Source organism: Cololabis saira, chromosome 12 (assembly GCF_033807715.1).
Source record: "Cololabis saira isolate AMF1-May2022 chromosome 12, fColSai1.1, whole genome shotgun sequence".
NCBI lineage: Eukaryota > Metazoa > Chordata > Actinopteri > Beloniformes > Belonidae > Cololabis > Cololabis saira.
In genome coordinates, this window is record NC_084598.1 from 28354949 (window position 1) to 28367336 (window position 12388).

Here is a 12388-nt window from a genome sequence, read left to right on the forward strand (position 1 = left end):
TTGTGTGTAGTTAAGTGTATGAAGAAATTCATAAACGGAGAAGGTTTATAACGTTAAGCATTTATGCATTTATGCATTCTCCCAGCAGCTGAAGGCCGAAAGCAAATGGCAGGGCCAGGCTAAGCTTCATATTACAGCCAGGATTACATACTGAGTCTTTGATTTTTTTTCTCTAAGCTCACTAAACTTAGCCACTGCCTCGAGCTCCTCTGTAACATGGAGCAGCCTTCCGTTTAGTTTTCTTTATTTTTTTTTCCCCGCTGTTGCCAAATACAAAAGATCAGTGGTTAAATATAGTCCCCAAATAAGAAAGTTATATTACAGCTCTACATAACACTTTTTTTTTTGTTAGCAGACATGAACATGTTTTAATTGATTTTTTAATACAATGAGCTCTTGCTGTTAGTGACTCATAATAACCCCTGGTTAGCTGTGGCACGATGTTCCCTCAGTATAACTCGTTGATTATCAAATAGATAAAGTTGGCACAGAATGTGTTAACGGTACAAACAATCTTTTAAGAAAGCGCCTTTTAGTGTTATACACTTTTGACCCTTGAAACTGAACTCTCGTATGCTTATAAGCTGCCTTGTTTCGCAGAACTTAAAACGGTGCAGTAAAAACAAGGAAAAAAAACATAGCTTGGTTTTTATCAATAGATAAAGCCTGTTTCACACAGACAGAAAGAGAGAGGGGAAAAAAAGCATTTTGCAGGTGAAACCGGTTGTTGCTGTACAAAAACAAGCTTTGTTCTGTGCCTGTTCACGTCAGTTTAACTGTTTTCTGGGCTTTCATCTTGATTTAGATATGCTCCCCAGTGACATGTGCAAATGGTAGTTTTTGACGTCATTTCTTTTTGCTAACACTAACTGCACAGCCACACTCACACACAAGTGAGGGCAGGGGCTTCTCAGAAAATGAAGCAGGTTTCATTTCAGAGATAAAAGAAGTCTTTTGTGGTTTTAATTAGTCATTTTGTTTACTTCATTGCAGTAAAAAAAGGCTGCTCCGTAAACATGTGGAACTACTGTGCAGCAGGCCTACACCTTTTCCTTTTTCGTTCACTCACCGGTTTAAATAGCACAACAAAGCCGGTGTCTGAAGACTGCAGGGAGAGCATACTGCATCAGTGGCAAATCTTTTCTTTAAAGTTTTTTTTCTTAGTTGCTCTTTGTTGATTGTAACTAGGGCATCTATATTGCCATGTTTCTGCTCAGCTCACAATTAAAACATTTTTCCTCTCTCTCTCTTTTGCACTCTCTCTTTCTCGCCGCTGTCTTTCAAAGGCTGATGTGGAGTGCACATAATTATGCATATAAACATAGTGGCTTAATTATCTCTCACAACATCAGTGACAATGTAATTAACAAACATTGCAAGATCAATGAGAGAAACTGCGACCTTCAAAACATTTAACTCCTCACATTGAGGCATCGTGCGGATATCCTATCAGTGCAAAACCCCAGAATACTTTTCCTAGATAATTTAGATGTCGCATTAGAGCCCTCATAAGCCAGTCAACAGGAAAAAAAAAACCTAGTGAATAAAAACTATGAAAGCAATGACAGAGATGCTCGTAGCGATGGATCAAATAGGGTTGACCATGACTTCCATTTGCAATTCTGGGTTCATCCTAAGAGGTTATTCTTCATTTCAGACGATTTCAAAGCCCCCTCTATTTACTGCCTGTTAATTAACTTGGCAAACAGTGAGCAAGTTTGAAGCTTTGGAATTTTTTTTTTTTGGTGTCACATTATATCAACAAATGTACATACTAGCTACTCTTTGTTTGCTTAACACTATCCTTTTCAACAAAACATATTCAAATGTAATCACTGATATGAACATAAATGTATACACACACACATATATATATATATATATATATATATATATATATATATATATATATATATATATATATATATATATGTGTAGCCTGTTATAACAAAAAAAAAAGAAAGACTAAGACTAACTAAATATTATACATTCTGCGTTTGTGCTTCTGTAGTGACACTCTTTAGGAGCTATTCAGACTCTAGATTAGTCCATATATAGCCAGTAGCTTGCATCTTTATCATCAGCAACACCTCTGCCTCTCTGTCCCGTGAGCAGTGAAGCCATGCCACTCTGATGGCCATGTTTGGTCAACAAATGGAGATATAATGCCCATCTGTTATCATATCTGCGAGGGAAAATGTGGCCTAATTGCCACAAATATAGACAAGGCAGGTCTCCGACGTGCATTGGATTTTACTTGCCTGAAGTGTCAAGATTAGGAACTACTTGTTTGTAGATCTTTTCCAGTGTCACCAGAGAGAGTGCAGATAGAAATGTCAAATGTGTCAGTTACCATGAGAGAATGGGTGATTGTAAAAGAAAAAAAAGAAGATTATCTATTTATTCATTCCTTCATTTTGAGGGGAGGAAGGTCAACAGAGAGGGTGGGGCCAAATCAAGCTTTATCCCGTGCAACGTACATCCCACCTGGTGTCACATGACATCATCAAGAGGGAGACAGATAGAGGCTGACCAGAAAACTCATTTACATGGTGTTTTAGAAAGGTTATCTCCTGTCTGTCCCTGTCATAATCCCTTCAAGTCTAGTCATTTGCCTTTCATTGATAGTACATCACATGTCCTGGCTAATTTTTCAGAGAAGGTGATGATAATACCCCAAGCAAATGTAAAAAACTACTTAACCATTTGTAATCATTTACAATTGACTCTAGAACTACAGTATAGTTTTTCTTTTTAATGTTGCACGTGCTTCGAATGAATATTGATCATTTATAATAATTATTATAATTATATTTAATATATTAGATTGCATGTGTATTTTTACAACTACATGTTTGGATATGATATTATTTACGTGCTGTATTTATTTCTTAACTATAATTCTTCAGGCAGCAGTTTCTCTTTTCTCATACAGACCGTAATGGGTGAGGCTGCTCTAAATTTAGAGCCATACATGAGATACATGAGATACTTTTATATAACGACAGAAGATAAAGTGGGTTTTAAATTTAAACTTTTTTTTTCCCCTTTCTTCATTTTAAATTGACTTGTTAAATTGTATTTCTTTAACAACTTCATAGCAAGGACAATGATCAGTTAGAGCGCAATGAAGACAGAAACTTCAGCAAGCAGTAAATACAAACACAGCACACACACAAATACACTACTGTATCTCTCTGTGGTTTTAATACATGTGCAAACACGACAGATTTGACAAACCGATCTGTGGCAAACATGTAGGTTTTTCCTCTCAAACACCTGATCCATTTCTCTTAAATTTTTCATGCCGCTTCGATCCACCAGATACTCTTTCATACTGATCCATGGAGCAGAGGAACAAACCCCAACATGGGGAATGGAAATTTGGGGATTATTTTACATGCCACACAGAAGATGTGAAGAGCAGCGCCCAGTGACTGATTTAGCAATAACTGAGAAATATGAGACAAGAGCAGATATATTTGTGTATTAATTACCTTGGATGGTAGGTGGTATTACCTCGCACAGGCTCATGTGTGCTCTGGTGATGAAAACAGCGATAAAAATCTTTTTTAAAGAGACGTTGGACCTTGTCCCAGTGGCTGTGCCAAGGCTGAGTTAAGAAGGCCAAAGGTTTTACATGGCCCTGTTGAAATTATCATCTGGTACATAACTAGCATATCTGTGTTCTGGGATTCTGCCTAATATGCAAAGTAACGCAACAGGAGACATTTGGAAATGACTCAGAACTGCAAACATCACAGTTTGGTGAAAGCCTGCGCCACTGTTCCCACTTACTGTATCTCTTTTCATTTATGCTTTTGTCTCACTCACTCATCCAAGTTCTTCTTTACGCAGCGCTTGGTCCCCCCACTGTTTTCAGGCCAAATCAGCCTTTACTTTTACCCACTCTCTGACCACTTCTACTAACCTGGATTAAACTTAATGGGGCAGAATTCATCTCTACATAATGCAATTAAACTATACATTTACTGTATTTCACCTGTGTCCCTGGAGAAATTGTACAACTTTATGGACTCTTAAAACAAGAGCAATACCTCAGTTCATAAATATGTAGAAAGAGGAAAGAATTGTTTCTTTCACTTTTAAAGGTGTCACTAATTGTTACTTAAAAATATCTTTTTATGAAATGCACTAAATATGCAATCATTTTTCTGCAGATGTTGCAATGCATCCTGGCTTCTTATAACACCAAGAATCACTCATCTTGAAAAAATATTAAGTTTGAAAAAAGCTAAACACACTGACACCTTTACATAATTTCTAAAAAGCTGAATTTGCTGATTTATTTGAAATCCCTAAAGTATCACTTGTATCATTTTGCCAGATATATCACTTAATGTGCTTTTCATATAATTTGTCATTTAAAACACCAACCTCCTTCTTTACTTTTCTAATCAGTTTTGACATCATCAAAATGATAAATATAAAGCAAACAAACAAACAAAAGTTTCTACAGCTTGTCACCTGCACATTAAGCAGCACTTCCAAAACAGGAAGAGCCTCAGACTTTGTTTGTAGACACATACTGTAAATACACACGCTTTTACAGATGTTGGAGCCTTGCAGAGCACAAGCACTTTTCCTGTTGACACATTGGCTGCTGTTCCAGTGTAAAGAAGAAAACAGCAATGTGTTATTTCTAGACATGTACCTTTCAGAACGATAAGGTTGTTATTAAGTTTTAGGTTTTTAGCTGTATTAAATGACCGCAATGTAGCTGAATGTTATCCTAAATGCTAATTTATGAATATGTAGACATAATACAATTTACAGATGCAATATGAGGTTACCAGACTGATCTATTTGTAATAACAAATAATAACAAATCAAAGTAAAAGCCAAAAGATAGAGCCAAAAGATTACTAAACATAAACCTTGGGCTGTATATGCAGCAGATTTTAAGAAAAAAATTGCAAATATTTAGAAAATCCATATACATGAGTCTCTCCTCTTCTCCTCTGTGCAGGAGAAACATCTGCTCTGCAAGACTATGCAGCCAATACCATGACTGAGTTTCTGGGGATGTTTGGTTATGATGACCAGCAGGTAAGGGATGAGCTGACCAAGAAGATCAGCTTCGAGAAGCTCAAAGCCGCTACCTCAGACCCTTCGTCCCTCAGCAGCGAGGAGGCCTCACGACGCGCCCGCTTCTCCAAGTATGAAGAGTACATTCGCAAGCTGAAAGCTGGCGAGACCCTACCGTGGCCCATGCATACTCCCCCACCCAAACCGGACGACCTCAACTCAAAACTGTCCCAAGACAAGAGCGCTACCATGCTCCAGACCTCAGGGTGCCTACCAGGGGCTGAAGCACAGATATACCCATCCAGCCTGGACCACAAACAGCCGGTGGCCCTTCAGCTGGTTAATTCTCGGCCCCCCAACCCCTCCCACATGCAAAACATGGCTTCCCGCGCCTCCAAGTATGACTTCTTCATCCAGAAGTTGAAGATGGGCGAGAGTTTACAACAGCAGAACGGCAGTGCTTACAAGCGACCCTCGAAGTACGACCTGGAGAACGTCAAGTTTCTGCACCTCTTTAAGCCCGGTGAGGGAAACCCTGACATGGGAGGTGCCATCGCCTTTAAGACTGGCAAAGTGGGTCGCCCTTCAAAGTATGACATCAGAACGATTCAAAAGCTAATGCCGGGAAACCCCGAAGCATCACTGATGCCCAATGTTCTAGCAACAGCACCGGGTAATCCAGGAGCTCCTGGTGTCCCTACTGTGGGTGCAGTTGGTGCTACCATTGCTCCAGGGCTTACAATGGACCAGGCCGGACACATAAGCTTCAATGCTGCTGACTACATCAAATCCAGCTTTTCCAAGACTGACTCTATCACCACGGGCACAGTTTCCTCTGTTAAGTAAGTCCATACATTTTCATAATATACAACAAAGCTCTTTTAAAAGGTCTTTAGCTTTTGATTTGTTTCAATAATATGCCTTCAAGTATGACTAGAGCTGATTCACCATCACGTAAAATGTGTGATAGATCAGGAAATGTCCTAACAATTTAAAGTTTACCCTTTTTCAATCAAGAAAAGAAAGGTGTATTTTAACTAGTCCTCTAGATCTGTCAACTAGTTTTTTTTTCTTTTTTTCTATATATCCAGATTTAAAAAAATGCAGAGCAACAGTGTGATAAATGGTGCATCAGACCAAACGACAAATGGATGATGATTCACAACAAGAGATAAGCATGTATAGAATGGCTGATCTCTTGTAGTGGAAATTGTGAAATGTGTGATTCTTGACAGAGCCCCTCTGATGTAAAAAAAAAAAAAAGTAATTATTTGCTGATGAGTTCAAATTTGGAAAATTGAAAAGATGCCAAATCCAGACTCTTCTTCACACTGATCTAGTCTCTCAGTGAAACCCTTGGAGCTAATGAGAAGCTTACATACACTGTTTCTGCGAGTCAGTTGGCCTAACGCAAAGGTAATTGCTACCTCCATAGGAGCCACTAGAAATGTAGTGTGAAATAGCGCATAGCGCCCAATAGATCCGCGACATGATGAGTTGCGAAGGCGCATGAAGTGTTTACTTGCTGTAGCACTCCATGGAGACTGATTTAGCACAGTCATCGCAAAGTGACTGACTTCTTTCTTGTGGCTAGGGTGTAACAACTCCCCTTTAATTACTTTGGAGCCATGACTAACCTCCCGGCAAGTCGCAGGGGCCAACTCAACACTGCCTGACGAGTGCACTTTAAAGGAAGCAAACGAGGGGTTTGGGGAGCTAACCTACAGCTGTGCGCAGGGCTGGTAGGAAGCAGCTCCCAGAGTCTATTTGATTGGTTTTGACCTTGTTTCTAGTTAGTCAAGATATATCAGAGAAAACTGTTCAAGAGCCCTCGGGCACCCCTCCCTGAGGCTTTGGCCTTTGTCAGGTTGGGGCTCTGTGAAGCCGGCTAACTGACCCAGTCTGGTGCGAGTGGGAGGAGATGGGGTGTTGGGGGGAATGCGTGGCAGTGCATCCTCCCCTCTGAGCCAGGTTAACCTGAGGTCATCCCCTGCACGGAGCTGCTCACATGGAGCTAAATACCATTTGCTGGGAGGGAGGGAACAGGACCAATGCTGTGTTATGACTGTTATCCTGCAAGCCGTACTGCTGCCAGCTTTATGAAGGGAATCACAACACAGGTGGCAGCACAGGCTGCCGCTGTAATTTGATAAATTCCACTTTAATTCCTGTCTTGAAACTTGTTGGAACGGAAACTTCCACTGAGTCTATCATCTTGATCCGAATACATCTAGAATCGCCTTACGCCTGTGTCCTGACGGGTGTAGGTAAACTTTGACATCAGTGTGGAGCTAGGACCTCCAGGGATTGTGTGTGTGTGTGTGTGTGTGTGTGTGTGTGTGTGTGTGTGTGTGTGTGTGTGTGTGTGTGTGTGTGTGTGTGTGTGTGTTCACAGCGTGTGTGCCCCCCCACCCACCCAAAAAGAATCCCCATTATCCAGTTATGCATATGAGCACTCACCAAAATAAATCCATAAAAGATTAATGTCCTTTTGCACCCGCTTTTTGCCTTTCATTGGTTGGGAGACCATGCATCAAAGTATGCACCTTCCATCCTTGATTTACACGGCTCCTGGAAACACTGTTATGCCAAAGGAAAATGTATATTGATAGTCCAAAGTTTGAGAGCCGCTTGTAAGTAAATATTGTGTCAGTTTGTTCTTATTAAGAACAGGCAGCCCTAGCTCACCATTAATCCTGTCTGTTTTGTGTTTGCTGTTGCATTAGGAATGGTCTGCCACCAGATAAACCCACCAGTGATGACATCAACCTCTACCAGAAATATATTGCGAGGTATGCAAATCCATCAATGTGCTGCACCAGTAGAAATACACTCAAAACAGAGCCAACCTTTATTTTATAAAACCACAGATGGTGCATTTTAGTGATGTAACTACATCGTAAACTGGTATGACAATGTTCTTTGGGCAGTAAATTAATTAGGAAAAGACTTCAATTTATGTGTTTAGAGGTGGTGGAAGGATGAGCCGTAATGAAAGAGAAATGGTTCGATGATGGCTCACTGTAAATGGATGAATAAATGCTCACAGTGTGCACTGCAGTAAAAGATTAAGAATAACATAATTGTGTACAAGTCAGCTGTAACTGAGAGGTAAGTGATCAGGCTGGGTTCCTGTTGAGTTCTGCCATCTAAACACGAGACAAAGTTACTGATCTAAAAAGTGCGTCATTCACACCAACAGAGACAAATCCATCAAAGGAGGGATGATATCTAATGTTTCAGTGGACACAGAACAATGTCCCCATTCTTAATTCATCTTATGCCGACTCTAGAAAGGTGATTATCACTTGTTTGTTTATTCTGTTCAAAAAGAAAGAAAAGCAGCATTTGAAAAGGCAAAGTGGCTTTGGCGCTAATGATTACTTCTCCAAACCATAACATGAAGGGCACAAATCAAAGCCTTGGCACTGACAGAAAACACACATGCACTCGTTCTCTTGCACAGAGACACTCACACACACACAAAACCCCTTCCTTGGACTGATTACATTTTGCAAGAAGATTTAATTAAGGAATTTTTAATGAGGCTTCTGCTGGCACTGCCAAGAACTGTTTTGATATTTGCGCTGCATAATGCATAAAATTTGTCTAAACATCTCGGCAGTTGATGCACAGGGAGGTTGCAGATAAGCCCAGATACAGTTTCAATTTCCGTGTTGGGGCTGAGGAAAAAAAAAGAGAAAGGAAAGAAGAGGAGGGAGGAAAAAAAATGGAAAAAGAGGGCTCATAGAAAGGGCAAATGTAGCAGTGAGAGGGGAGGTAGAGGTGGGGAGAGGGGTCGTTTATAAAGCCAGGGCTAATGAGTGCACAATAAGAAAAAAAAAAACCTTTACAAATATTTTATTCAATCTTCACAAAAAGAGGAAATAGCAAAAGCTGCTCATCTTTTCAACACACTAGAATTTGGTGTTTTAAAAAGGCTTCCTGTCCAACGTTTAGCAGTAGTTTTCACTCTTTAAATGCTTTTATGCACCCGCCGTTGCCTTGACACTTTGATCTGTGTATCTCTATTGTAACTGGAGATGCGCTGCAATCTCTGTATTGTGGCGATATTAATATTTAATCTGCTGCTGAATAGCAGAGGCCCATTAGGCCCCCTGACGCGGCAAGTGGGAATTGTCCAGAGGCAAAGTGATACAGCTGGGCACTGAGCAGAGGGGTGGGCCGTGGTCTCAGGGGGACGGAGAGGTGGGGTTGCTTTGTGTGTTAATCATGGCGGATGTGCATGTATATGTGTGTGAAAGAGCAGTGTTGGTTTTTATCGTATGCAAGTTCAACTTCTGGTCTGACTTTTTCTCTACCTTCATCAGTATTTTCCAGGCTTACAAAGATACACACACACACACACTCACACACCCACACACTCACAAGCCAACTTAAAAACAGTGGTGGATATGCTGCTCAATTAACTTAATGAACTCAGCAAAGTGATCTGTAAATGCAGCTCTGGGATAATCCTAACAAGGAAAGAACAGAAAGAGAGATGGAAAAATATTACTTAGCCCCCTTTTCCCCCTCTCCTCTGCACTATAGCAGATGGAGTCCTTGGCAGCAGCAGTGCAAATGTTTATTTGTGTGTTTTCACTGGTAATTGGAGGATTTTAACAGTCATCATCGTCAGGCTTATAATCACCACCATAAAAGTGGCTGTCTGACAGCAAATAGCTGCCTCTTTTTTTTTCTTTCAATAACTATCCCCGGACTAAAATTGGGTTCCTAGGCTCCAGTTGGGACGGTGAAATGGTATAATACCTGACTCTTTATGCTTTACCTTTACCCATAAAACTGGTTAACCTGAAAGGATTGTGCACTGCTTTGACAAGGACTTTCACAGTGAGGAAAAATAAAGAAGTCACGGTATTCCTAATGATTTAGAGGCTGTGTGCATATGTGAAGAGAAGGGGATTTAGCATAATAAGTGTCTCTTATGGGTCCTTTGGAAATAAATGAAGATAATTTGGTTGAAATTGGTGTGACCGATGGGTAAATTATTGCAAGAGTGTGAAAAGCAGCAGTCAGTTTGAAGGTGTGAGCTGTGTTACTTTGAAGGTGACATGTGTGATGAGCACAGCGAGTATTCCTTTGCCTATTTTATTTTGTGCTTGTGGTATTTTTAAATGTTTTCTTCACTAATCAGCAGTGATTTGCCGTTGATCATTTCTGAATCACATCTTTCAGAGTTGATTCATTCAGCTTTTCCCCACCATAAATAGTTCTTCCGTTGATGAGCTTTGTTTCTGAGTTTTTAACCAGAATCAGGGGAGTTTTATTCAGTGCTTTGTTTCGCTGCCAAAATGTGCAACTCTTGAAATGTGTCCTGTCACTCACTTTTCAGGTTCTCTGGAAGTCAACACTGTGGACACGTGCACTGTGCCTACCAGTACAGAGAGCATTATCACTGCATGGACCCCGATTGTAACTACCAGGTCAGCACCAGCACTTCATCCTTCTCTCTGATCATAACCTAAACTAAGCTTTTAACATTTATGTCATGTGGCAGCACATTTCAAACGCCATTGGTGAAAGATTTAATGGCATTGTTCATTATAACATCGTGCAGTGATTAAAGCATGATATGAAAAAGAGGATGTGATGTTCAGTGGTAACATGTAATCTTTTCATTTGTGGTCACACCTAGCCAAAGTTGACACAGATGAAAAGTTTTTTGGTCTTAGGTCTGCAGGACATGAAACAGTTTTTTAATCTTCTTAGTGTCATGGGTCCACGATCCAAGCAAATCTTAAAAATATGGCTCTCATTTTTTTATTATTATTTTTTTTTAATCAAACAATTTTTCTTTTTTGTTTTGTTTAAGACATTGCAACTTAAAGGAGCCTAGCTTTAATCCACTCACACTTTATTAATCTTGCCCGATTCCCATGAGATATCATGTATGGCACAAGAAGGACAAAGAAAAAAACACAAAGTGGGTCGTTCAGATCATAGTACAGGCCCCGCGTTTGCGGCAGCCTGAGAGAGTAATGCAAACACCAGAAGATTTGTCAAAGATGTTAAAAAAATTATTCTTGCATCCCTGCACAGCTTCTCCCCGCTTTCCTAACAATTTTCTGAATGAAGCCATCTCCTACTATAATCTCCTGTCTACTCCCAATCGAAAGAGATTACCTCTTGATAAAAAATGTTTATGTGGTGAGAGGCATCACTGATCTAAGCTTTCATTTTCTGCTTGAATCCAACTTCACAGTCTGATGAGACACATTCTTGGAAGAATACGAAGGAAAATCATTCCATGTCATTATTTAGAGCGTTAGTTCAGGTTATCATGGCAATTTCCACGGTCAGGTCCACATTTCTCTGTTGCTTTCGCGTTGCGTGGAAACACAGATATGCTTTGGAAGCCAGCTCTCAGGATGTCAATACAATGAAAAAAACAAGCAGGCAGAGCGATAACTCATGAAATGTTACATGACACACTCCTGGAATATTATCCTGCCACCAGCCTGTGGGGCGATTGGCTGAGTCCTAACATTCTCCTTTCATGGGCTTGTACATGAGGGAGAGTGTGCATCTTGCCACACTAGTGGGAATCCTAAAATAAATGTAGCAAGTGGCTCCTAACCTTCATCACCACTCGACTGAAAAAGAGATCTTTTTCCCAGTCAGCTCTCTCCATGGCCTATTTTGGACAGCTTGATGGATCGAATGTACCATGACCGCAGTTCAACTTGTCTTCCGGTCATCATCCACCATTGCATACTAGAAAGCTCAAAGTGCATAGCATAGATTTGACATTTTCAGGGGGAAAAAAGGGAAAGAAAAAGATATTCGAATAATGATAAAACATTAATCAGTTGAATTAAAAATCCTAATGAAGTGTGTGCTCTTACAGCAGTCAGACATCTCAGAACATACAGCGGGAAGCAGTCCAAGAGCAATGAACAGCTGTGTGAGATCTCAGCTTTTTAGCCGCGCGCAAGTGGAACACATGACACAAAGCAATTACCCTACTTTGTACAGCAATTAGTTGCTTTTAAGAATATTTCTTTCAGATGCCAGCCCCCAGCCCCCGACCCACCCCCAAATTGCAGATAGATATGGATTGAAGATAGAACTGTCTCATTGATTTAGGCTTCTCCTGTTACAGTTTCTGTAACATCAGCTTAAACCCAATTACAGCAGATTTGGTTGCTGCAGGTCTCTGTGGAATGACTTTCTTTCTGTTTCCCCTTCCTGACTTGTGGGTGTGGGAGGGATTTATTTATTTATTTACTCGTAATTTTAGCAGTCGGGTGTCTTAGCATATTCATTCATCATTACCGGCGAAACCTGCACCAAAAGCAAGCGTTAATGCTTTAAT

At 40.3% G+C, this 12388-nt stretch overlaps 1 protein-coding gene across 1 annotated transcript in view; it reads left to right on the forward strand.

The window, feature by feature from the left end:
• The window catches only part of casz1 (castor zinc finger 1), a 47896-nt gene that overhangs the window by 14720 nt on the left and 20788 nt on the right, over positions 1 to 12388 (forward strand). The window contains exons 3-6 of the mRNA XM_061736362.1: position 1596; positions 4991 to 5891; positions 7776 to 7841; positions 10406 to 10496. Of these exons, the coding sequence (XP_061592346.1) occupies position 1596; positions 4991 to 5891; positions 7776 to 7841; positions 10406 to 10496 (1059 nt within the window). The remainder of the gene's footprint in view (positions 1 to 1595; positions 1597 to 4990; positions 5892 to 7775; positions 7842 to 10405; positions 10497 to 12388) is intronic.